Source organism: Pezoporus flaviventris, unplaced genomic scaffold, assembly GCF_033815535.1.
Source record: "Pezoporus flaviventris isolate CSIRO_AGI_PZ_B2104156 unplaced genomic scaffold, CSIRO_AGI_Pfla_v1 ptg000041l, whole genome shotgun sequence".
NCBI lineage: Eukaryota > Metazoa > Chordata > Aves > Psittaciformes > Psittacidae > Pezoporus > Pezoporus flaviventris.
The window spans coordinates 13,314,548-13,341,047 of NW_026892589.1; the positions used below are offsets into that span (position 1 = coordinate 13,314,548).

The window sequence follows — 26,500 nt, forward strand, 5'->3', positions numbered from 1 at the left end:
ACAACTTGGATTTACCCCCTCCCTCGAGCTATTTTAAAGCTTTTTGCTCGCTGTTTGCACTGCTTAGCCCCATATTGCCTTAACGTGGCTGCGGTGAGGGCACCTCTGTGGTGTATTGGTTACTGTGAGGGGGAGCCGCTCCCTGCGGCACCTGAGGGCCGCCATTACCGCCGCGGGGCTCCCCTCACGGGATCTCGCGAGACTTCGCGCCCTCCCGGCAAGGGGCGGGGCAGAGCCGGGCCCTGCCCCTTAGAGGGCAATGCTCCGCCCCTCTGGTCGTTACGTCATTAGAAAGCACCTAGCGCCTCGAAGGCCCCTCGGGGGGCTTTGTTGGCGATGTCGCGTGTTTAAGGGGTGCCCTTGGCCGCCTGTAAGCCGCGACACCGCAGCGGCGGAGGCTCCGAAAATCCCCCGGTGTGAACGGGGAGGCGGCGGGGCCCGCGGGCCGCGCTCCCGTGCTGGGCGCGGCCCGGTCGGCGGTGCTGCGCCTGGGCCCGCCGCCCGGCGGGAGTGCCCGTGTCAGGGTGCCGGCAATGCCTGGCTGCCGGGCGGCGGCGGCTCCGCGGCGGCGGCGGCTCCCGGGCTGAGCAGCGGCTCCGGGCCCCCTCCTCCGCCTCCCCGCGAGGTCCCGGCCCGCCCCGGCCTGCCCGGGCGGGGATGAGGCGCTGCGGAGGTGGCACAAAGGCTCCTCCGGGGCTGCCCGTTGCCTAACGCGGCCCAGCGCCCCCCGGGCCGGCCCCGCCGCCGCCTCCCTGCTTGTGCCCTCGGCCCCCGCAGCCGCGCGGGAGGATGTCGGAGGATCAGGACATGGACAAGATGATCAAGGTAGGCGGGAGGCAGCGGCGCTCGGGGTCTCCCCGCCGCCGGACCCTGCTCGTCTCCGGCCCCACGGGTCCCGCTCCCCGCTTCTCGTAGGGTTGCGGCACTACCGGGGCCCGGCTGCGCTCAGGGCGGTCACCCGCAGCGCCAGGCACCGGGCAAGGAGATGGGAGCTGCGGGCGGAGGCTGCGGCGGGGTCGGTGTTGAGTGGGGAGCAAAAGCGGGGTCCCCGGTGTCTGCCTCGCAGCGGTCCGCGGCTGTGCAGGGGCAGCGCTGTCGCCTCCGTGCGTCTCCGAGTTCCTGTTGGGATGCTGCCGTGAAAACAAAGCTGGTGTGGGGAATGTTGGTGCTTGGAGCGGGGGCGGAGGAGCTGAGCGCAGCCGGGGCTTCTGTGTTCACAGCGAGGATCAGTGCGCGGCTGAGTGGGGCCCCTGAAGCAGCTGGGGAAGCCCTTTTGGGATGAAGTGACAATGAAACAGTGCTTTAAAGACTCTGCACGCTCCTTGTCTTGTGCAAAGCCTTTGCTGTCAGCCTGGATGTCTTCATGTATGCTTGTTTTAATAGGATGTATGAATTCCTGGAGGATGTAGGTAAAAAGACCCCATAGATCGGCATTTGGATGGATGCTCTATCCCTGGCAGTGTTCAAGGCCAGGTTGGACACAGGGGCTTGGAGCAAGCTGCTCTAGTGGAAGGGGTCCCTGCCCGTGGCACGGGTTGGAATTGGATGAGCTTTAAGGTCCCTTCAACTCAAACCAGTCTGGGATTTGCCACCTTTCCTCAGCCCTGTTATCTGCCATGGTGGGATTTGCCTTTGCAAAGCTCACTTGGGATAAAAATCAGTGCAGGAGATGTCTCAGCACAAGTTTTCTATTCTTGAAACCTGGATTGATTTAAAATATGAGGAGTTTTCCTTCTGAACTAAAAAAGTCCAAAGTAGAAGGAAGTCCAAGCACTGTGTTCAGCCATCCCAGCCTATTGAAACGATCTGCTGTCTCCTCCTGCCTTGTTCAGCTTGGCGCAGTGAAGGTGAAGCAGCTGTCCTGAAGGCTATAAAAATAAGGTTTTCCAAGTATTTCTGTGGTATTTCATGGGGAAGTGAAGATCTGCATCAGAGCTCTTGAGGTTAAAACCAAGCCAAATGAGCTGAAGTGGTTGTGTAAGTGTACGGACCTTCTACCCCTCTGAGCAGGGAGGGTTTGATTCTGGGCAAATTCTTGGGTTTGTCTGAATCTCAACCTAATTTAGTACTTTTATGCATTAATGCTGGTTTTCCTACTCCTCAGATACTTGGTGATTGTTCACTTTGATTCATTTCCACCTGCATCTGCAGGTTTAAGGTCTGTGATTCCAGGCAGCGATCGCTGTTGGAGGCAGAGTAGTTGCAAGGCTGCGTGTTGGAGCAGTGGAGCTGGAGTGACGCTGCTGTTGGCATTTCACTTGTTGAATCCATGGAGCTTGTCCACGCAGCAGTCTGTGGACTTGTAATTGCCTGGAGTGGATACACATGAAGCACCTTATTTCAGACCTTCTCCCACTTGGATTCAGTGGAGGCTGAGAAGCACCCGCATGTTCCCCTGAGCGGTCCTGATGCGTGTCCAACCCTGCTGGAAAGCAGATCAGGCTGGGAGAAGTCTCCAAGCCCTGCCTTTCCAGGCTGTTAGCATCCCAGACTGCTGACTCTGCACAGGAGGATGCTCAAACCTTGTTGGTTTAGGTACCCTGAGCTTGCTGAAAGGGAATTGCGCTATTGGAGAGCGCTCTGCGTGAAACTTGTGTAATTCAATACATTTCAAATCAGTTTATTCCCTTTGTCCGCTGGAAATTAATATGAGGAGTGATCAGAAGTTTCAAGTTCCTTTCACAGTGGGATAAAAAGGTTTCCTGTAAGAAACACTGCAGAGTTGCCTTTGGAAAGTGCTCTCTGGCACTGTTCTGCCTCCTGCGTTCCCAGCAGCAGCAGATTAGTTCCAGCTGACCTGTCAGCCAGTCTGAACACAAGTTCAGTGCTGTGCAGCAGTGCTGCTGTAAGGCTTTGTGTTCTCCAGATGTGGAGTTCAGTGCGGGATACCATTCCCTCTGCCACCAGCATCCACAGGACATGAATCTAAATGAAGAGGCAAAGCGTTCAGTGGCACCAGTTGGAACAGCTTTTGGTGTTTTCACAGGCAGTTTTATATCTGCACGTTTTAGGTGTCTCACTCTGAGTGTTATGAACTTGTGTTGATTTGCAGCTGTGTAGTCTTGGTGCTATGTTTGGAGCTGCTGTTTCTAAATAGGCAATGTGAGGAATTCTGTACCTTGATGGGCATCAGAGGTCTCAAATACTGTATTTCATATCATTAGGAACTGGTGAATGGTGTTTCTTGATCAATAGATGATTCCTTTTTACTTCCGAGTTGTAAAACCGCTTGGGAGTGAAGATTGGAATCCAAATAAAAATGCAGAAAGCACAAATGTTGGCTTTTGTTATTTAAAACAATGGTAAATATGCAGAATACAAAAGAGGAAATAAATTGTTATTAAAAATGGACTTGTTTGTAGTGGTTGCACTTGTCCTTTGGGAGTTGAGAACTAGCAGATCCTATTCTCACTCCATTTGATCCATAGATCTCAGGCTTTCCAATTCCCACCCAGCTTCTCTGCTGGGATGAAGCAAGTAGTCTCCATGCCCTCGCAGAAGCAGCATGAGGCAGCAGAAACTATAGTCAAGACTGGGCTTGTGTGTGGAGACAGTACCTCCTTTTAGCCCAGCCTGTGCAGTTGAAAGGGCTGGGGAGGTTTGGGGGCAGGCAGGGCCTTTGGTTTTGGAAGAGGATCAGCACACTTCAAAGCTCTCTATAAAAGTAATGAGGAACTATTATCACTCAATCACAGTGTTGCTCTGGAGTCCTTTGGCATTTGCTTCTCCAGGTCAGCGGTTTGGCTTAAAAACTTACCTTGAAAGCACGTGCTGAGGATGTACTCCCCAGTCCAGAGAAACCCTTTCTCCTCTTGTTAATGCTCTTCTGCAGGTGTGGTTTCATTCCAGCTCTGCCTTCGATTCTCTGTATCTGGACATCAGGAAAATGAAATCAGCTCTTCCCCAATAGCTTCTCACAAGTAGCGTTTATATTAGTTGAATTGGTAAATTCTGTGTGTTTCTACTTAAAACCAACAAACCGCGTGTGATCCACTGTGCTTTTCTTCCCCTTTGCTTTAAAACCCTTCATAAAACCTCCCATTAACTGAAACTTTTCCCTTCACTCCATTCACAGGAGTCACGTATGATTTGTGTGATACTGCAGACTGCGATAACAGACAATTTTTCCTTCCATATCTGTCTTTTGCAGTCTCTAATCCCTTCAAATCTCGCCTTAAATATCAGCTTTCCCCTCTTGTTTTGTTTTCCAAGCCGTGTGGCTTGAGGTCTGGCTCCAGCCTGGCAATAGTGTTAATCCACAACTATTGCAGCGGAGGCGGGTGATCCCAGGTCAGGGACTGCTGTTCCCAATGAGTTGAGAGCAGGAGTGTTCTCAGTTTCCTCCTCTGTAGGTTAGTGGAAGGTGTCCCTGCCCATGGCAGGGGGTTGGAAGCGGATGATTTTTATGGTCCCTTCTAATCCAAACCATCTATGAGTGAATATAGAATGGTTTGGGTTGGAAGGGACCATAAAGCTCATTCGGTTCCAACCCCCTGCCAAGGGCAGGGACACCTTCCATTAGAGCAGGTTGCTCCAAGCCCCTGTGTCCAACCTGGCCTTGAACACTGCCAGGGATGGGGCAGCCACAGCTTCTCCAGGCAGTTTCTTGCAGTTCATCAGGTTTCCTTATGTGTGTTTTGTTTGGTGGCTGAGTTTGCCCACACTTCCAGCGTCAGCCCTGCTCTGTTGGTGGATCCCCATCTGTGTGACAGCACATGGCAGCAGCGTTAATCAAAATGTTCCACACTGGAGCTACGTTTACATCCTGCCTTGTGACATGTTTAAGCATGATAGCCCTTGTCATAATGAAACCAAACCCTGTTTGTATGGATTTAGACAAAAGGATTACAAACATGAGCCTGGTTCATTATCAGACAAGCTAAAACTAGTCAGGCAGGGTTTAATTTACAGGGTAATGATTCCAAAGGGCTGGAAACCCAAAGAAAGCAGCAGAATAATTTTCCATTGTACTTTATGACAAAGAAAACACATAATAATGCTAAAATTGGGCCGTTGTGTTCAATTGTGATTGATCATTTATAGATAGAAAGCTGGATTTAAAAGCTGGGGTGGGAATTGCTCTTGATATGCTTCCTGTATTAAAGGTACAAGATCCCTTTTACTGTTGCTAATAATCCATTTTCCAAATGCTAAGTGAGCAGTCTCAGCTGCACAGAAATAACTTCAAACTGTGATATATTCTTAGGTGAACATTTGTATTTATGTTCAATTTTTCTGGTGTGAAGCAAAGCTCCAAACCAGGCTCTTTCTGCACTCCGATCTTGCAGATGAGGTCTGTGAGCTGGCTTCTTTTGAAGGGATGTAGTAATTCATTTACTTTGATTTATTTTCTTTACTCTCTTTTTCCCTCCCCCTGCTCCTTCTTGACTAGGAAACCTCCATTTTAGAGGAGTACAACATTAACTGGACTCAGAAGCTGGGAGCTGGGATCAGTGGTCCCGTTAGGTAAGACCATACACCTCGGGTTTGTGTGTAATCTCAGCCTGTTTCATTAGCTATGTGAGTAATAAATGAGTACCTATTGTAAGTGTGCTAACAGCAGATGTGTTACATGGAAGGCTCTCATTATAGACAAATAAATGTGTCTACCCCATATGGGTGATACCTGATGCGCTACTGTCTTTTCTGGGCGTGTTTCAAGTCAAATCTCTCTTCCTCTCTCTGCGTTATCTCATCTCACTGCTGTGTTCCTGAAGCAAAGGGGGGACAGGAGTTGGTGGTGAAATGGAGACAGCAGAAACTTCTGCTCAAACACCTTTGTCCCTTTGGTACTAGTGTCAGTGTGGTGCAAAGGTCGCTGCTCCCATCTAAGGTATCATCACTCAGGGCATTGGCACTGTGTGCCCTTAGCTATTTTTACCAGCTGTTTATTCATATCCTCATGTGAGGCCAAAGCAGATTGTGCCGTGAGCTCTGCATCATCTCCAGCTGGGCTTGCCCAGCATGAATTTCTAACCCTGCAGGAACTGGATGCTTTCCATAAAGCAAAACATACATCCCCTTTTCAATAAGCACTTTTGGGAGCTGGAAAACAACTGCCTGCACCTCTTGTTTCTGGGTGCTTGACAGGGCGATTGTCTTTTGTGACCATTTGTCTTCTTGTCCAGGCAATTGGTTTATTCTCCTCATCCATTTTGTGTTGCCTCTGATCTTTACTAAAATATCCCTTTGTGCTTTCTTCCTTTAGCTGCCCTGTTATATGTGGGCCCTTCCCTCTGACGCAGTTCAATTGTGAATGTTAAATGGGGGAAAGAGAGAGAAAACCCGTGTGTGTGACACAGTTGGTGGCCTTGCCAAAGCAAGGGTTTCCATTCAGAAGCACTGTGTGTACTGCAGCCTACACCCTCCACTGGGGATGTGCAGGCTGCCTCTGTGTGGTTTGGGGTTTTTCCATCCAGGGTGTCCCTTCAGGCTGGATGTACAGAGTGTGTTCTGCTTGTCTGCAGTTCCCATTGCTCTGAAGTCCTTTTTCTGTGCTGCTGAAAATAGAACTTTGTGTGAGGTGTTTCTATGTAACCTATTTGTTGTGGGAGGCTGAAAACTGAGGCTTTCAAGCTGGGACGTGGTGACAGGTGCCCTGTGTATTCCAGATTGCGGGCATTACTGCTCATTCCCATGCGGAGAGCAGACTCATAACTACACATCAATTGCTTGAAGTGTCTTTTTAACGTTCTTGCTGACTGAATGATTTTATTGCTGTAATACCAGAGTCTGCATGAAAAAAGCCTCTCAAGAACGCTTTGCACTGAAAATCCTTCTTGATCGTCCAAAAGCTAGAAATGAGGTATAGTTCCTGTTTATACTGTCTGCTTCTCACACAGCACAAGTCTTGCCCTTTTGCTGAATTGTTGCCATGGTTTAAGAGAGGAAAAACCCCACTGATCTGCAGATCTTGCTATGCAAGGTTCCCTGGGTTTGCTCCTCTGGCCTCGCTGAGTTCAGCTCCTGTAGGATGAGGTAGTGGGTGAAAGAAGGGGGGGTTTCTAACTCTGAGTTTGCTGTAGGTGTTAGCTGTATAGGTACCAGTGTCACTTATAGAGCTGCATTTTAAAGCTGGTGTTCTCCCTGCGTTCCATGTAATCTGAATAGTTCAGAATGAATTCTGTTTCTGTACATCTCACTCCTGGGTGTCACTAAGAATTGCCAGGAATGCCTCAAAAAGTGCTCTAAATGGTGTGGGTTTATCCATGTATGAGAAACTAAAGAAGCTCATTGATGCTTTTTGTGACTTACTGTAGCTGGGAAGAGGCATGCCAAGGTACCAGACTGTCAGTCAGTTGACAGGATGTGACGTGACATTGGCGTGACAGTCATTCAAGTTGTCCTGAAAGGGAAAGAAACATTAATTGTCCTCAAGGTTTAGGCAACTTCCATTTCTTGTCACTGAGCAAATTCTCACTTAAAATTTACAGGGAGAAATATTCTCTTTCCAAAGAGGATCAAACCTCAGCTTGATGTAGCAGTTCCAGGTAGCTTTAAACTGGGGAAAGCTCCTCTTTCAGAATGTTGGAACAGGAGATGAGGTTTCTTGTGTTGCAGCTGCTGGGTCATTGGGCCATAAAAGAAGCCAGATTATGGAATTTCAGGTTTTACTCATGAATTTTTGGTTTCAATCGTATCTCTATTGCAACTTTAAAGCCAGTTCTAGCTTGAAATTTACTTAAAAACCCCAAAGAAATCAAAGACTGGGCTTTTTCTGGAGCTCTGCTGGGTTTGTTCCATGGTCTGTAACAAATAGGTTGGCAGTGTATGATCTTTGTGCCTTACCTGGTCTAAGCAACATTACGGCCATTCCTGTAAACCCTTGTAGGCATTTCTTATTGCGTGAATAGCTTTAAACTGGGTGTGACTGGTGCTAAGCATTGGTAGCAGCACATGGGCCCATGTGTGCTGCAGTCGTGGGAGCAGAGGGACTGGTCAAGTGCGTGTCGCTGTGTACAGTAACGTTTCTTCCCTTCTCTTCAAGGTACGTCTGCACATGATGTGTGCAACACATCCCAATATTGTTCAGATTATTGAAGTTTATGCTAACAGTGTGCAGTTCCCACATGAATCCAGCCCAAGGTAAGGTTACATAGGGTGATTCATCCCCACAGCTTGCTTTCCCTGCTTAGGCCAAGGTATAGTGGAGTCTGCTTGGGTTTTTTTTGTGACCAAAATGAACATTTATGAGGGTTTCCAGATATATTTATTCTTCAGGGTAAGCCAACTTGGTTTTCACCCTTTCAGTGCCCAGACCTTTGAGGATTTAAATGAATTTGCACCGTTCATTGCTGGTTTTGCATGCCTCTTCATTTTTCAGGTGTTTGGTTCAGTCTGTGACATGTGCATTGTCAGAGACAGTATATTAGCTTCTAGCTTCTGCCTTGTTTCGGTATTGCTTTAGGAGCTTGAACTGAATTGATTGTAACCTTTGAGCTCCTTCTGCTTTCAAAGCACTGTTAAAGCAGGATTAGAGCTGTGACTTGTGTTGCTACCTAGAGCAAGTGAGATCCTTTTACATGGTGGTGTTGCCTGTGAGCCACTGGGAAACTCAGAGTGCCAGTCTTCATAAAACACATAATGGAAGAAAGACTTGTTTCTAAAATGCTAGGTTCTGCCCTATAATCTCTCAATACATTGACCTGCTTAAAGTGAACACAGCCAAACATGAAGCAAGCCTATTTTTCATACCTTAATATCACTTGGAATAAAAGTACTGTCTTCTAATTGGATGTTAGTTGAGAAGAAAATATCAGAGCTGGGAGGATTAAAGAGCTGAGACCTGTCTTAGTCTCTGATATACCTGATTTTGCTGTGTGGCAAGAAGAGCAAGGGGTTGGTTTGTTGAGGCCAACAGCCCTGATCGCCACTCTTTCTATTCGTTATCCTTCCTAATTATGGCAATAAAACTGTAAATTAAAACCAGGAGGTGCAGTGGAGGATCCAGACTCAAAAGCATTAACGATAATTCCTCAACCTTCTGCTTCAAAGTTGCCGTGATCGTCTCCAGCACCCAGGCAGACAGCGAGGCAGGTCAGCACGTCTGCAAGGATGGGTGCAGGCAGGTATATGCTGAGCTCTAAGCCAGCTCCAGCCTGGAAGCTGTTCAGCCTATTTAATGCAAGACTCTACCTGCTGGATTATTCTTTAGTTGTGTCTAAATGGCTTCCAGGTCCAAACTGGCTTGCTGGTGGAAAGCGTGGTTGGAGCATGCATCTGTCTAAATGCATCCATGTAGACATGTCCATGGTGTTTGTTCCAGCTGGATGTGGAAGCCCATCATGGAGAGGGAGCTGTAGATTCCTGGCTGACAATCAATGAGTCAGATGATGCAGGGAGCTAGAAAATCCTCCAGTTTATGTGCTTAAAGGCAAAATTACAGAACCAAAATAGCCCTAACAACTGTAGGAGAAGCGAGTATACGTGTCTCTTTCGGCCTGCATCAGTAGATGTGAAGTATGCATTATTAGCTTAGCAACTCTGTTCTTTTTTTGATTATTTTTAATATAACAAAATGAAATGCTTTTGAACAGGGCTCGGCTCCTAATTGTAATGGAGATGATGGAAGGGGGAGAGCTATTTCACAGAATCAGCCAGCACCGGCACTTTACTGAGAAGCAAGCAAGCCAAGTAACAAAGCAGGCAAGTCAACCCCCATGTATAAGCAAATCCATGAATGATAATGGCTAAAGTACTTAACAATTTTTGGGTGGGGAGGGGTGGTGGGGAAAAAGGAAGCTAAAATAATCCTCAGTTCTGATCCGATGATCATTGCCTGCTTTGTTATAACCTGACAATGCCAAAGTTTGAATAGAAGCAAAGGATTTGAAGGTGTGGGCTGGTTGTTCTGGGTTGGGACCTTGGGGTCTCTGCTGTCTTTAGCAGTGGTTTTCCTGACCTGGTCTACAGAACCCTTCACCTGAGAAAGCTCTTCTCTTGCACAACCTTTCTGCTGTTTCCTCACTGTTGTTTTAAAGGTGTTGCCTCTAACAGCTCTCACAGACCCCGTGCGGCTCCTGAGCTCCAGTTTGAGAATCGCTCTTGGCCATGACACAGAGCTGGTGTTTCTCTCACCTCTTGGGCAGCAGACAATAACACGTGTCCTGGGCCAGTGGTTTTCAAGCTGGGTTCTGTATTTGTTGTTATGGAAGATAACAAAAGGAATGTACCACTGCAGTGCATGTTTTCTATGCTGTTTGTTCCAATGTTTTTTTTCCCCTCTCCATTTCTCTACACAACTCACTCTTGAATGTTGTATTTTATAGCCTTCACGGGATTTATTGTTAGAGGTTTTGGTGTCCATCAGGCTCTTTCTTGCTTAGCAGTGTGTCTGGTGTGACTAGCTTACGTCCTGCTATAGTAGGTAGGAAGATGAAGCAGAAGGGCCTCCATGATATTCATTCCCAATGTCATTTTGGGGTGTTTCATTCCCTTTCACTTCCAAGCTGTTGGATGACTTGTGTTGTGCAGTCAGAAAGCTTGGATCAGTGGGAGGGTTGCAGGAAAGATGGCTGTGTGTTGTGGGAGCCTTTCTAGGGAGCTACAGCAGAGGACCAGCAGGTTGGTGTAAGGACCCACAAGGCAGAAGGATCTTGCTATCAAAATGGCACCACGGCATGAAGCTGAGGGCTGGAGTTGCTGTTGTTTGCTTCTTGCAGAGGTTACATTGGCATTCCAAACACAGGATACGTGAACTGTAGGTGAGAAGCTACACTGGAGATAGCAATCAGTAAATGTCTCGCTCCCACACCAGTGATCACTGCAGTGAATAAAGGAAAGGAGATGTGAGACAGGATGGTGCAGCGTTTGTTGTAAATTGACGTGACCTTATGAATATATCCAAATCTTGATAGCTTGCTTCTCCCTAAGCTGGGGAGATAACCTTTGGTACTGAGGCTGAAGTATTGAATCTTACTTTTGTGGCTTGTGCTTTGAGTGGTTTCTAATGAAATGCTAATTGTGCTGTTCCCTTTTTGGTGTCATCCAACAAAGAAATGAGGTGGAAGTGCAGAATTACTCTTGACAGTTTGTTTTCATGTCCTTTGGGCTGTTTGATTTTGACGGTGGCAGTCTCCAGGATGAACATGTTGGGAAAATCTTGTCAAACTGTACCAAAAGGCAAGACTTTGAGTTGAATTCTGACTGTGTGAACACTTGGGTTATTCAAGCTGCTCAAGTAACTCTTTGCTTTAATGTTTATACAAGTGAAGTTTGAAAGCAATATTTAGGTTGTATTCTTTCATCTAATGGTGGTTCATCGTTGTCTTGAACTGGGTCTTAGTTCCTTGTACCAAGTAATAGTTAAACGTTGTTTCAAAGCTGTCTCATTTTCTCTGGGAATGTGCTTGTGTTTGGTTGTAAGTGAACAGTGAAGTTCTCATGTAAGGGTAATTTTACAGTCTCCTAAGGACTCAGCACTTCACTTAGAGCTCTGTGTTTGGGTCGGATCCTACAGAAGCCAACAGGAACACTTTTAAATAAGGGTTGTGTGGCTCTGCCTTACTTTCAGTGATGCTGTTTAAGTATTTATGCCTTGTCTTTAAATGAATTGCACTTTGAAACGTACAGTCTGTAGAGCTTTCCTGGCTGGGTTACAGGTTTCTAAACCACAGCAGTATAAGAAGCCGTCTGTGAACGAATCAAGTAATGCATTTCTGTGTAGTGTCCCATGAAATGAGTAGATTCCAGGCAGTACCATCAGGAATTAAAGATTAAAACTGCCTGAATGTTGACTCTTAAGCCAGAAACAAGTGTGATAAAATACTCACTGAAATGTTGAACCAAGAGCTTGCTGCTCACTGTCAAACAGAATGTAGTTGCTGGGAGGGTGCGAGCAAGTGTAGTGACCTCGTAAGTCTAGCATAGCATGTAAAAGAATCTGTGTCATGATCTGTGTCACTTCTGGGGGTTAATAATACCCAGAGTTAGTCAAATTGAGATGGTTGGGAAGCTCAGTACAACTTAGCTTTTACTTCCTGTTTGTTTTCAGTGGTGGGTTTCATTTCCCAGTCGTGGCTCTACTGCACTGGTGTGCAGGATGGCCAGGCTTGTCTTAACTCTGAGTTGTACCCAAGTGGAGTGAGCAACATTTGGGCTCTAAGCTATGTTTGCAGTGTCCTTTTTAAAGCTAAAATAAGTGTCCAGGCTAACGGAGGAGTTCTGTAATTGTGGTTGATTTATTGTGCCCTTTTTCAGATAGCTTTGGCTTTGCAGCATTGCCACTCACTAAACATTGCACATAGAGACCTCAAGCCTGAGAATCTCCTCTTCAAGGATAACTCTCTGGTAAGATGAAGCCTTGGTGTTCTTTTTTCCTGCTGAATTCGGTAAAATGGTGGTTTTCAGAACAGTTGCAACATGACATCAATGCAGTGTTGTGGTGACAAAAATTAGGGAGCTTTTCCGGCTTTGTGCTTTTCCGTACTCTGATCTGTTTGGAGTACAGCCTGTGCTGCTGCTGCTGCTGTTAAATATGGCTCAGGTTCACCCCAACACAGAATCCTGGTTTGATGATAAGAAGATCCACTCTGCCACATTTGCTCCCTGGGTGTTGTTGGGATGTTCTAACATACAGTATGGATGCTTTGATGTATCCAAGCTCTTGCCCTTTTCATTATTCTGCTCATAACCACCCTGCATATGCAGTGACACCCCTACAATGTGCTTTCCAAATCAGAGGGGGACTGCTTTAGACCCAGTGCACCCAGGAAAACAAAAATGATTGTTTCAAAGATCAATTTATGATCTTCTGGCTGCTCTGTGGAATGGCGAGGGTATAAATACAAAAGAGGAGTACATGTGGCAAAGGCAAGGTGAGCACAAAGTGAAGAAATATGTATTAGAAAAGCTGATACAATGAGATTTTGTAATGAAGCCTCTTCTCCTTGTTTCAGGATGCTCCTGTTAAATTGTGTGACTTTGGATTTGCCAAAGTAGACCAAGGTGACTTGATGACACCACAGTTCACTCCATATTATGTAGCACCTCAGGTAACAAACGATTACAGTTCTGGGCTGAAGGGGAGTCATGATCTTATTGCTTGTGTCTCCATAACCATGTCATTTTAAAAGCCTTTGCTGTCTTGTTAAGGGCTTCTGGGCACAGGCATCTTGAGTAATTATATGGTAGCCAACTTTGAAGGTGGAGTGCCACAGTGCTCCATTGATTGCAGCAGGAGATTGTGAGGCACATCTCCCAGACTGTGTCTTTAGCACTCACTGGTTGCTGGTGCCTCCTGACTTTCCCAGACCCAGCTGCCACCAATGAGACTACTCCAGGATTTGGGCAACTGGCCTTTAACTGCATTAAGGCAGTGGGTTTGGAGAAGTCCCTGCTTTGCAATCCTTCCTCCAGCTCAGACTTGTTCAAGATGACATTAAAAAAGACTACAGTGAGACAAAAAGGTTCTGTAAAGGCAATTGCTTAAGAGAGCAGTGCCAGAGGGTTACCTGTTCACCTTGGCTTGCCCCCTTTGTCAGTGTGCATTGAGATATAATCTATCATTATAGCAGGCTGGGTTTTGTAGTGCTTTTTTCCCCACTCTCTTTTGTGCTTTGTGTTGAGGTCCTGAAGAAAATGAAGGGAAAACTGCGGATATTAAATTGCAATACTGGGCACGTCAGCAGCCTTTAATGACTGGGGAGAGAGATTGCAGGGATCAGACCATGTGGCCACAGTTGAGTGCCCTGAAAAGGCCTCCTCAGCTGGAGCCTGCTGGTGAGGGGCCATGTGCACCACAGGCAGGGTTTGTAGAACAAGTGAACCACCAAACCCACAGAAAGCTTTTCCCAAGCATGTTTAAAAGGAGATTTTTGTAGAAACACAGATTTGATCAGCAAGGGATAAATTTGATGTGATGTGTTTGTGGGAGAGGCAAAAAGGGACGTCTCTAGAGCTAAGGTTACCCTCCAAACAGGCTTTAGGTTCTAGTGCCAAAGTAGAGAGGTGTTAGAGGTTTTGACCAAACGAGGTGTGAGCAATTGCTTTAATTCAGAAAAGTGGAGGTTTCACCCAAAGCAGCAAAATATTTTACCTGAGATTTTCCCCACGTGGAAAGTGCCAGTCTTTCTGAGGAGGAGCAGTTTGATTTTGGCAGAGTCTTCAGTAGCTGGAAGAAGTCCACCGAATGGAGAAGCGTTGGGCATCTTTGGCATGGGCATTGCTGTTTGTGGTGCCTGTAAATGAGATGGATTTTGGATTTTGGTCTGTTTTTTCTCTTGTGGCAACAGGTATTGGAGGCACAAAGACGGCATCAGAAAGAAAAATCTGGTATTATCCCCACCTCTCCAACACCTTACACTTACAACAAGGTAAGCTGTGAAACTGGCCACAAGTCAATGTCTTTACAGCACAATGTCTTCCCAACCCCACCAACGTGTCTGCTGTAGGAGCAGTCTGTAGACACAGTTTATCACCTAAGGCAATAAACTTGATTGCCCTGAAATTGCACACTTATGGCCAGGAGCAATACAGTTGTTCTTACCTAAGGAATACATCTAACTAGTCTCACATTGAGTCAAAAGCAGGATCTGCAGGGAGCAGTAGGGAGATGACATCTTGCTTGCCGGTTTGTGTACCCATGTTAGAAAGTAGTATTTGTAGGGTTGTATTTCTCAAAAGTGTGGTTCCTTTGGCTTTCCTAAAAGGAGTGACCAGGCAGCCAGTGGTATTTCTTCCCTTAATTGTGTTAGGTTCAGACCAGGCTTCATTCAGTTGAATGGGCAAATTAGAAGATAAGGATCTGTGCAGGTAGTTGTCTTTCTCTGTTTAGAAGTAACAGGCTTTAGCACTTCTGGCTCTGAGTGCCTCCTGATAGAGTGAATAATGAAATGCACACTTGGTCCCAGCTTAATTAATGATCCTTTAATTAAAGGGAAATGCACAAGCACTGTTAAAGGAGCACTAAATATTAACAAGATTTGGGAGAGAGCAGAATGGTTCTGCTGGAGTGTGACCATGTGGGAAGTTCTTTCACCTCCACAAGAGGTTGGCTCAAAGGAAACCTCTTCCCTGCTGCTAGGCAGAGTTTCTGGGTGTGCAAAGCACTCTTTGGGGTATCTTGTTCAGGCAGTCCTGGTGGTACCTTGTCTCTATCAGGGTTCTTCTGCAAAGTGACCAGTTTTGTGTGCTGTGTGGTCTGTAGCAGTGGCCGTGAGCAATAACAAGTGCTGTGAGAATCTTGGCACAGCTATGACAGAAAGTGTCCTGCAAGGCTGTGCTCCTTTTTGCTCATTCCAAAACATTTTCTTCCCTCTTATCATCCGTGTCTCCTGCTGGCTGAGCAGTGTTTGAACCACTGAGTGTTATTTCAGTGTCAGTTTTGATTAAAGTTAGCTGGTTTCTGATTGCAGGGCTAAGTATCTACCCTGCTTCCAGCTTTAGGGATGGTGGTTTAACCCACCACATGCTAGAGGGGGTAGTATGATATATGGTATTTTGTTTTAGTAGCCTTCTATAGGGAGACCTATTGTTTAGGGTTTCCTATTTGTGAATCTGCCTTCTTTATAGTTAAGATCATTTCTTCTCCACCCTGGAGAAACCAGTTGATGATTGCAGGCAGACACTGATCTGTTGCTCTGAACTGCTTTCAGCCACAGTGGCACTAACTGGACAGGCTGCTGAAAGAAGTGGCCTCATCCTTACCATGCCAAGTGTGACTCACTGCAAAAGCAGCATCTGGCAAACCCTGGTTCCCCAAAATAGACTGTGCTAGGCTCCAGGTACACTGTCCTTCCACAGCCACACTGGGTGGAAATGCCTGTGATCCACCTTCATGATCAGGATTGCTCTCCCACTGTTTTAAATTGGAGGAAAAAACCCATATCTTTGATTCTTGAGTGGTTTTACGAAGTTGTGTGTGTGTGTTGGGTCGAATATGAGTGTCTATGTCGTGGCTGGAGGGGTTGACTCTTGAGATGTAGAATCTGAGAACCCTATCGATGAAGTATTTAGACATGTTTCCTACTTACATGCCTTAAGTTCCATTGATTTCATTAGAAGTTACCTCTGGTGAATGGAAAAATGATGAGAATTTAGGTACCTAAATAGAAATTCAGACTTCTGGAGCCATCTGAGATTGGCTTAACTTCCTGAAAAGCATCCATATGGTCGTAACTCCTTGGAGTTTCTTTTGTTGTCAGCATCCACATGTGATCCAGATGAGGAATAGATGTGGCTTTCATCTTCTTCACTGTGCTGGTGTTTAGCTGGATCCACCTCCTGGATGAACTTGGGGTGTATCACACCAGCAGGAACACTATTGCAAGGGCAAAGGAGGGAGCTCCAGGCTGGAGTGGGAGGACAGGGGGGAGCACAGTGTGAAATACTGCTCCTGCTTTGCTGAAGCTTCTTCATCTCCTGGCTTCCAGGATGTGCGTTTTCCATTACAGATACCTCTGCTAGCTCATCTGCTTTTTAGTCTCACATTCTCCAAAATGACTGTATTCTGGTTTATGTTCTGGTATTGAGAGAGTAGGATTGAAGGATCCTGAGAGAGGTACTAAATGTGCAGCTTACTCACACCACTGATGCACTGGCTGTTTCCATGCAATTTACCATTGCACAGCGTGGAGTTACAGCAGTTCTGTCAACAAGCTACTTTTGGGTACTGGAAGTAGTTTAACTTGGCAGCATGGAGTTACCTTGTGCTTACTTATTCGCCACATTTACCCATGAAGGTCCTCACATGGGCCTTTAGGAGGAGGCTGAGCTGTATTTCTGTTTCCTTAGGGAATCCCATAGAGCTTTTAATGTAGCTACACCACTGCTTGCTGCAAACTGCGCCCCAAAGTGATCATTTCCTTGCTTTCAGAGCTGTGACTTGTGGTCCCTGGGTGTCATTATTTACGTGATGCTGTGTGGATACCCTCCGTTTTACTCCAAACACCACAGTCGGACAATTCCAAAGGACATGCGGAAAAAGATCATGACAGGAAGTTTTGAATTCCCAGAGGAAGAGTGGAGCCAGATCTCAGAAATGGCGAAAGACATTGTGCGAAAGTGAGTCAGTTGAGGAGATGTTGTGTTGCTCTTATATGAAACTGGAAAATCACTTGGAATTGAGGTATCCCAAAGGGCTCATTTTTCCGAAGGCGGGGGGGTTGTCTGCAGCACGTACAGCTCCAGAGCTTTCTGCCCTATTCAGCACAAATGAAGCCTGGTAAATATTTCCCTCTCTTTTTCCTCCCCAATTGTTGTGTTCAGTTTTTGCTGTCTCTTGTCTCTGAAGCTGCTAGAGTGCAATTGTGTGTTTAGTCTTTAGGGAAATGGGTTATGTGGCCTTGATTTGGAGCAGTAAGACAGCTGCGTGCCACATCTGCAAGTGCTCCTTAGGCACGTATCTCCAATGGTAATGTTTAAACTCCTGTTAGAATCAGGGGGTAATTAGGTGGTATCATAGGATCTGGTAGATCTGTCCCATAAAACCCTGTTCATGTAAGGCACAGTCTGAAAGGAGTTAGGAGAGAAGCATGGAAAGGGAGGTTAAGCTCTGTCACAATGTGTCAGACCATGAGATAAGGTTTTGCATTGATATTTTAACTCTAAATGCTACTGGGAACTGTTTATCATGCATTGCACATCTCTGGGTTGCAAGTGTTTCAAAGACTGATCCCATGGTCCTGTTTGAAAGCAAGAATGTGGCTCTGATTAGGTCTTGACCCCACTTGTGTTTTAAAATGTGTGGGGGACTTTCTGCCTTTGCTTGGATCAGCAGAGGAAGTGGGAGGATAAAAGCAACATAAATGGGAAAAAATCAATCTGTTGAATAAGTTTAAACTGTCACTGTCTCCTCTGCCATAGTGTAAAATCTCCAAGGACTTGACATTGTTTGGAAAGGGACCTGTTTCTGCCAGTGCAGGAGAACCCACAGCCTTTCACCAAAGAAACTGCAGATTACATTGCAGTGAAACTTCCATTTATACCAAGGTCAACTCTTTATTCTCACTCAGAAGCTCCACTGTCAGTAGGTTTCATTGTCTTTTAAAATGGCCATGAAACACAGCTCACAGAATGATGTTGTTTGGATTCAGTTCACTTAATTCTCTCACTAATGTTATCGGGACTCCCTTTCCTGCTTGTCTTTTCCAGCCAGTGGGTCTGAATCTGTGTTTATGGTGCAGGAATACATTTAGACTTCATATAATTCTGGATAAATTTACTTTATATAGACTTATTCAGATGGAGTGTTGCTTCTGGAGGTCATATTTGGCATTCAAGCAGCTGCTTCCTTTCAAGCATGTTGAGCTGATTTCTGACCTTGAGCTTTGGAAGCTGGAGTGCTTGGTAATAGGTTAGGACTTTGAGGACCCATAGGAAAGGAATGCATGTGTCTTGGGTCTTGTAGCAAAACTGACCTGGTTTCTGAGCTTTCTGAGCTAGCCCGTGGTCCTGCTGGCATTTGGTGAAAGTTATTTCCACTTTCTTGGTACATTAAACAATTGTGCTCTGCAGCCAGGAAGCTGATCTCAAATATTGGCTGCTGAGCTCATCGAGTCGCTCTAGTTTAAACTGGTGGGATGACTTGTCAGCACTCTGTGTGAGATGGCACTGGTTTATTAAGCAGTTGTGATTATCATGAGAGCAGCAGTTTATCGGCACAATCTCTGCCCAGGGTTTTATTCTAGAGAATAATTCCAAGGTGTTTTCAGAGATCTCAAAGTTCCTTCTCATTTTGAGAAGGATTTTTTTTTGCTGTATTCTGCCAGAGTGGCCATTACTTGAGGTTTTGCAGAGGGAGAAAAGCGAAGGAGTTGCATGGTAAAAGCTGCTAATTCAGTAAACAGGTTTCTAACTTGGAAGCTCTGCCTTACTTCACCATGCCCAGAGTCCTTGGTGTGAGCATAGCCTGTTACATGGATGAGCTCTAGATGTGCATTTCCAGAGAGTCTTGGTCTGGGTCATTTCCAGTTCAACTGGAAGGTGATTTTCCCATCTGGGAGGATGTGAATGTAGAGTTCAGCAGTACACAGGTATTACTGAAATGGCCCTCAGTGCCTTTCTTTTATACTGAGTTGCTCAGTGTAACTGAATGAGTTGTTATAGCATTAAACTATCACCACAGCAAGGGTGGAAAGTCAGACTGCTTTTGTGTCAGCTTAGTGTTTTAGTTGGTTTTAGCCCCTCTAATGCTTAGAGATGGCTCCGTGCTCTGACCCCAGACAGAGCAGCACATTGTTAAGCAACAAAGACTCTTTATGGACTGACTGATTTCTCTCCCAGGCTGCTGAAGGTCAAACCTGAGGAGCGTCTGACCATCGAAGGTGTGCTGGACCATCCCTGGCTCAACTCCACCGAGGCACTTGATAACATCCTCCCCTCTGCCCAGATGATGATGGACAAGGTCTAAACAACATTTTAGTTTATGAAGAATGTTGCATAGGGAAGCTGGGTAGCTTTGGGATGGTTTGAGTGTTTCCTTTCATGTGGTGTTACGCAGATAAGGAGCATCCTTTCTGCCTTAAGGAGAGCCCGAGACCTTTGTGAGAAAATGGAAATGGTTCCACTTGAAATTTGGGATATAAATCTGCATAATGCAAACCTGATTGTTGTTGTGCATCTCTGAAATCAATAGGATTCTTTCATTCACACAGAAGCTAATTAAAACATCAAGTGCAACTCTTTCATTGTAGGCAATGGTAGCAGGGATACAACAGGCTCATGCAGAGCAGCTTGCAAACATGAGGATCCAGGACCTGAAAGTCAGTCTCAAACCCCTTCACTCCGTCAACAACCCGATCCTGCGCAAAAGGAAACTATTGGGGTAATTGTAACCATGCTCCTGAATACCTCATGTGGTTGACACGCTCTTCATGTTGAAGTGAGTAGTTGGAGTCAGGTACTACTTGCACAAGGTGATGTGTCTTCCAAGATATGCCAGTGAGGGCAGGAAGGAGTTGGATAGAGTTATTGTATTATAGAGGAAGCAAAACAGATCCCCTATGAGAAGTTGAGTAAGGTAAGAGAATTCCAAGATTTTTTTACTGATCCTGACACTTATTTACTGAAAAAGTCAGGTAATCTGTGTCTCTCTCTTTGTTTTCTATCTGTTTTCTATTTGAAAAACAGGATAATGCATTTAGGATTACCCTTATTTGAATTAAATTAAAGGGACATTTATTTTTCTTCATATTTAAAGGGTATTATAAGAACATTATTATAATTGATACTATATCTAGCTCCCATTCCCAGCTTTCCAGGCAGTGAAAGAGACCATTATACTGGTGCAGTTATGCAGTGAGTAACAGACTTGTTGCATTCAAACTGTAATTGTTTCCTCCTTGTTCTTTTGCAGCACTAAGCCGAAGGATGGTGTTTATATCCATGACCCTGAGAATGGAAGCAACGATTCCAATGTGGCTCTGGAAAAGCTGAGGGATGTGATTGCTCAGTGCATTCTACCACAGGCTGGTAAAGGTTGCCACTTTTATCTTAAAAGTTGCATTCCTAACACATTTTACTGTGCTTCAAGATGAGTTTGTGTCAGTGGTGAGGGAGGATAAACAAAACTCCTGTTGTCCTAATCAGTCTGGAGGGGAAAGTGTTGTCTGTAGGCTGTGATTTTGGTGCATGCATAATGTTAGTGTCAGAAGTGACATGCAGAGCTGTTAAAAGAACTTCCAAAGAGGAGTGTCTGTTTTCAAGCTATTCCTAAGTTTGTGTGAGGGGAGGAGGGATGTAACTGCACGGAGTGTTTGCAGGCAGAATGGCAAACCTCCTGTTTATCTCTGATCTCCTAAACAGGAGAGAATGAAGATGAGAAGCTGAATGAAGTGATGCAGGAGGCATGGAAGTATAATCGAGAGTGTAAGTTACTGCGAGACACTCTTCAGAGCTTCAGCTGGAACGGTGAGGAACTGCTTCTCTTCCATGGAGAATGGTGCTAATGCTGGGTGAAACAGGGGAAGCAGTCACCTTTTTATATGGAAATAACCCCGGATGCCTTGAATTTGTGCCAGGCTGGTGCAGGTTTTGACACTCTTTCAGCCCTTCAGCCAGCTCAGGTGTTCTAGAAATGAGGTAGAAAGTTCTGCTTTAACATTTCTATCTGAGGTTCAGGGTAGAGTTTTCAAAGGCACCAAGTCAAGCAGGAACATAACAGCATAAGTGGATCATCACTTCAGAAACTGTGTTAGCAGTTTTCAGCTGGTTTCCTTCCAGCTGTTTATTACCCTCTTTCTGCTGGAGGCTGCTGCCCTCATCTGTGTCAGCACATCTGCTTGCTTTGGATAGGAAATGAAATTGAACTAGGCCAGCTGCCTTGGGAGTGTTGACAAAGCCAGGGGGGCAAAGGTGTCAGCCCCACGAGCAGATGCTGCTGAATATAAAGGAAATAGGGGCATCAGCCAGGTTTGTGAGGGCTTGGTTGTGCTTTTCCGTCGTTCTGTTTTGCCTGGGTTTAATTCAGGTTTTTAAGTACTCAGTTTTTTCAGTGGAACTAGAAATCGTAACTTATGTTCTCCTGATTTTTGTATGAACCTCACCCACGATTGCTTTCCTCCTTGTGCCCAGCACCAGCTGATGTCCTGTTCTTCTTCCTTTCAGGCAGAGGATTCACAGACAAAGTGGATCGACTAAAACTGGCAGAAATAGTAAAACAAGTGATCGAAGAGCAGACAAACTCCCATGACTCTCAATAGCTGGAGCTTCTTAATCTTATTTTTTTTACCATTTAAGATTTATTCTTTAACTGTAAAAAGTATTTTTATGTAAATTAATAAATCATAATTATTTCATTAAATTTCCATACTGCTTGAAAATGCTGTATAGTTGTAGATAACAAAAAAGAAAATCATTGGTACTGTAATATTTTTTTAAAACTCAGTTCCTTGAGGTATATATGATCACTTATGTACTGTTAATCATGAGCCCTCCTCAGATGGGGCAGATTATATTGTTAAAGACCATTCTTTTCCTTACTAGCCAGTTGCAGAAGCTGCCTTCCACCTGCTATACATACAGCCAGCTGCAATGACTATGTATGTGAACGAGACAGCCACAGTTTCTCAACACCCTGCTCAGTAAGTACTTGAAGCGAGTGCTGCAGAATACAAACCTCATAGCTGCCCTTTGCACCGAAATCCCAAGTCTTTCTGTAGAGGCAACTACATAGCCTTCTGTTTCACTAGCTGAGCCTAGAGCCGTGCTCGGCCTTGCCAAGGGCACCTCAGTCCATATGCTTGCTGTATTTCAGTTCTGATCAGTAGCCCTCTTCTTTCTTCTTCCTCATCTTCCTCAGACCGTCTTTAAGGTTTAGTCCACTTCTTCTCCATCTTCCTCAGACCTTTTCTAAGGCTGAATTGGCCATTCAGCTCAAGACTCCTCTTTTATCATGCTGTTCAACAGCAGAACAGAAGAATGTTCTAGTTACTTACGTACAAGTTACTTTTATTTTCGTGGAGGGATCTTCTACAAACAAAACCAAGTATGGGGTTCATTTGCTTCACCCCCAGATCAGATGTTGTCTGTGTTCCACCTGTATACTCCATTCTTTCCAGCACTTGGTTTCAAACTTGTCTTCTTGTTTGAAAGAGATCATCCTGGCAAGGGTCATAGTGCTGCTGTGTGAATCCACTGGTGATCCTTCTGTGTCACCCTCTGCAGTCTGAGCTCCCTGTCTCTTTGATGCCTTCGAGCTCCTCCTGGGGAGCAATAGATGCAGGGCTGCTCCTTGACACACGTCCTAGTGCTGCCTTGACCATCAGGGCAGATTCTTACACCAGTCTGGAACATTGGCTCCAAAAGCTGCTTTTTTAATCTTGATGAAACAAACAAATGAAAAGAATCTGTACATATTTCTAGTTTTCTACCTTCTGATGCTTTTCTTTCTTTTGAGACCGGTCGAAGGCTTTTTATAGAGATATTTTGGTACTAAACCTGTGCAGACGTTGAACGAGTTTGGTCTGCAGACTGAAGTGCCAATTCAGGGCTATTAGTAATGACTCTTGAACATTATTGTTATATTTCATAGCTCATTAATTTTGGGTTTACATTTACAAACCTGAGCCATGAATCTCTTAACTTCCTCTTCTGGCAGTCCAGCCTTGTTCTTTGTTGTCTTTTTTCTATACCAGACTTCCTTGCAACCTTTAGCTTGGATGGCAAACCAGTGTCTGACTCTTTCTATGAACTTTTGTAAGCAGTAACTTAGTTTTTCTACATGAAGGAGATAGTTCATTCCCAGTTCCCATTGTCAGCACCTTGTCAGCTTGCTTTTAATCCTGTTGACAGTTTTCCAATGCCTGATTTATTGCAGAGTAAGAACCACAGTCCCTATGTAACCATCGCTTTTCTATGATGGAAACAGGGAGTTCTTGTGTAAGCCAGAATTGTACCTCTGACACTACATGGAATATTTGTGCACTGAATTATATCGATGACAACTGTGGAGAATTAGCAAGAGATGAGTATTTGCCAGTTCTTGGTGGTATCAGCAAGTTTGCAGGCCCTATTATATGTATTTCTGTCCTAGCTGTAAATTCTAGGTCATGTCAACATCCACACAATTTCAAATGCAATAGATAATTTCCTTTTTAACTTGAAATCTGTGGGATATTTTCTGAGAGATCTTACTGTATTGAAACTTTTAAGTATGGCAAATAGAGAAATGAACAAGGAGATCACCTCTGTTTCAATGGGAGTGCTAAAAATTCCCTACAAAAGCACTTTTCAACTCTTCCCTCCAAGGAGGAAAATACTCAGGCAGTTTCTTGGGAGCCAGAACTTGTTAGCAGTAAAATTGGATCAGATTGTAGCTACACGCATGGTCCATGCACAGTCCAGTCAGCAGAGACTAGGGATACAATCCAGGCACCTTGAGTGAGGTGGATGTAACACACCAGGACCTGTTTTGTCTCTGCTGGATTCTTTAGTGTTAAAGATGCTTGGATGCTGTTGTGTCTGTAGGAGATGGCTCCAGCCTGCTTCTGCAGTACCAGTATTTGGTACAGCAGGGAGCACGCTGGGGTGTCAGAGCGACTGCAGCTCCCTGACATCCAGGTGGAGAAGGTGGGGTCTGACTGCATTAGAGGGTCCCTCCTCCTCATGGCCCCTTACCTGACACAACAGGATCATTCCAAGCTGCTGATAGTGAGGTGGGTGTGTTTGTGACTGACTGCAAAGTGTTCTGGTGTCTGGAGGGAAGTCAAGTTTCTAAGGGCTTCTGTGATAAGGAGCTGCTTTTTAGGGATTTACTATAGATGCTATTGTCTGTGGTGAATAAGAATGGTCGAAAAGGGAGGTAGGGAGGGACAGATGGAGAAATGGTTTGAAGATTCGAGGTCAAATGGTTTTATTTCTATGAGAAAGTTTATTTTGGGTTGGTTTTTTTTTCCTCTTTAAAAAGTTATGTTTTACATTTCAAAATGAGTGGATTCTTTTACATATTTGAAAGTAGGATTTTACTTTCTCCTTCCTGTGTTTATTCTTGTTGTTATTATTTTTCAGTTGAGATAAATGCAAGATACCTTGTCCTGATTACGTGAGGTTTTACTTGGTGATAAATCTACTGATCCTTTATAGCAGACTGTGAATACTGTAAATATCTCGAGATGGAAGGGTTGTGTGGGATCAAAGAAGACATTCTTTGTGCAAACACTAAAAGGATACGGGAAAGCTGTAGGTTGGGTTGGTTTTGGTTGGTTTTAGCATATAATTTAAGAGAAGAATCTCTGAAATCATTTGACCTTTCCAAAATTTTATGTGTATCTGACTTCTCCTGTGACTTGATTATTTGAAGCTCTATGTCTGTATTAAAGAGTTAGAAAACTTTGATTAGGTGAAAGAGTTTTCCATTGGAAATAGCAACATGTCAAAGTTTTGCTGTCACTACTTTAATTTGAAATCCAAGTCTGTCCTCATCTGCCATGTTGAACTTCTGTGTATTCAGATGTTTTCATTTCTCCTTTTCAGTGTTACCTGTAAGGTGTTAGTTTATTTTGGATCAGTATTATATTGTAAATATTACGCATCGGTGTATATAAATGATTTTACTAAACTTAAAAGTTAACTGGCTGCTTTTTTTATGGTTCCCAAGTCCCTTAGTACAGAAGGGGGGAAGGAGAGATGTGGCTTGGGAGGGAACAGCACCTTCTAGTTCCCCATCCTACCTGCCTTACAAATGTGAATAAGCATTTTCCTTTGTATTTTGCAGGAGTTGCCATGGGGCTTTGAGGTGAAAGAATGACTGACAGGATGAGCTAGATAAAGGGCTCTCTGCCTGGCAACATAACCTGAAATTGCCTCTTTTCCACACTGTTTTCCATTAGATGGCAGCAGTACATGCCCAGTGCTAGCAGTGAACCCTGTAAGGTCTGTAGGATTTGTCTTGTAGTGATGACTTTGGGCAGTCAGGGAAGGGAGGGATGATTTGTTCTGTGTTCCATGACATTTCCTGTCAGGTGTAACAGCTCCTCCATCCTGCCAAGTGTGTTCTTTGGGGCAGGAGACAGGAACCTGTTTCTTCAGGATGACCATCATTGCAGGGCACTGGGCTTCACCTGAAGGCAACAGAAGCAGGAGCCCTGCAGGGATTTGGGGCAGGAGCAGCAGCTTGGGAGTCACCAGGAGGTGAGAAATGGGTTGGCCTTTGCTCAGGCTGGCAGTGCACTTGGCTGGAGAGTGCTGGGGTTCTCCTCATTTCTTAGGCAGTCAGACTTGTGCCACCAAGCACGGCACTATATGCTTGCTGGCTCTGGAAATACTTTTCTTATCCTTAAGCATGGTTTGACTTGTTGGCAGCAGCCAGACAGTGCCTTGTCCCATGAGCATTTTGAAACAAAAGTGGCAGAGAGAAGAGGCAGTGGGACAGCTGTGAGTGCCCGTGTGCCCCTTCCTTGTAGGAGTTAAAATCCATCTGCTTGGTATCTTTGAGGATTTACTAGCGCATTAGAGAGTCAATGACCCTCAGAGCATCCATAGGATTGGGAAGGGGAGTCAGAGCAATTTCCAAGCATCCTGGGAATATTTAAGGCAGCCAGACCAGCTGCAAGGGCTCTGTAGGAGTGGCACAAGAAAGACTCCCTCACCCCCAAAGAACGCTTCTCCCTTTCCAGCAACAAACCTTCCCTCACTAATTAAAACATTCAGTGATGTGTTCAGCTGAGTGAGGAGCAAGGGTATCTTTTCAACAGACACTGAAGGCTCTCGCTGCTGCAGCTGAAGGTCCCATTAGCAACCAGATCATTGTTTCCCTGGTAATCTCCCATCACTTTCCACTTAATCCCCTTTTAGACAAATTGCTGTAGCAGCACTGGCTTGTCTGGCTCTCAGCAAACGGGGTCAGCACAAGTAGAGTACAGCAGTGATGAGGTAGGGCATATTTAATGTCCTGTTGTTCCTGCCTGTACCAGGGCACAGGTCCCACCCTCCTCATGGAATGTTTGTGTTTGAAGTGGGGCTGGGGAAACGGTTGCCCCCCTGGCCCTTCCATTCCGGCCCCAAGGGCAGCTCTCTGGGGCTTCCCACCCTGTGCCAGGTCTTTCCCTGTGCTGCTTTGCTCTGT

At 45.3% G+C, this 26,500-nt stretch overlaps 1 protein-coding gene across 6 annotated transcripts; it reads left to right on the forward strand.

Annotated features, from left to right (window-relative positions):
* The first annotated feature begins 333 nt into the window (after positions 1-333).
* On the forward strand, positions 334-21,739 carry MAPKAPK5 (MAPK activated protein kinase 5). 6 transcript variants are annotated; one of them, XM_061466442.1, is made up of 14 exons: positions 334-825; positions 5,393-5,466; positions 6,730-6,805; positions 7,988-8,085; positions 9,537-9,649; positions 12,203-12,288; positions 12,897-12,992; positions 14,232-14,312; positions 16,814-17,001; positions 19,222-19,342; positions 19,632-19,762; positions 20,294-20,415; positions 20,743-20,847; positions 21,544-21,739. In XM_061466442.1, the coding sequence occupies exons 1-14, from the start codon at positions 790-792 to the stop codon at positions 21,636-21,638; spliced, it is 1,422 nt and encodes a 473-aa protein (XP_061322426.1). In that variant the 5' UTR covers positions 334-789; the 3' UTR covers positions 21,639-21,739. The 6 variants fall into 6 exon arrangements, with proteins under 6 accessions (XP_061322426.1, XP_061322428.1, XP_061322427.1 ...); XM_061466443.1 differs by having other exon boundaries at positions 337-825; positions 20,294-20,409; XM_061466444.1 differs by lacking the exons at positions 5,393-5,466; positions 6,730-6,805 and having other exon boundaries at positions 336-825.
* The last annotated feature ends 4,761 nt before the right edge of the window (positions 21,740-26,500 follow it).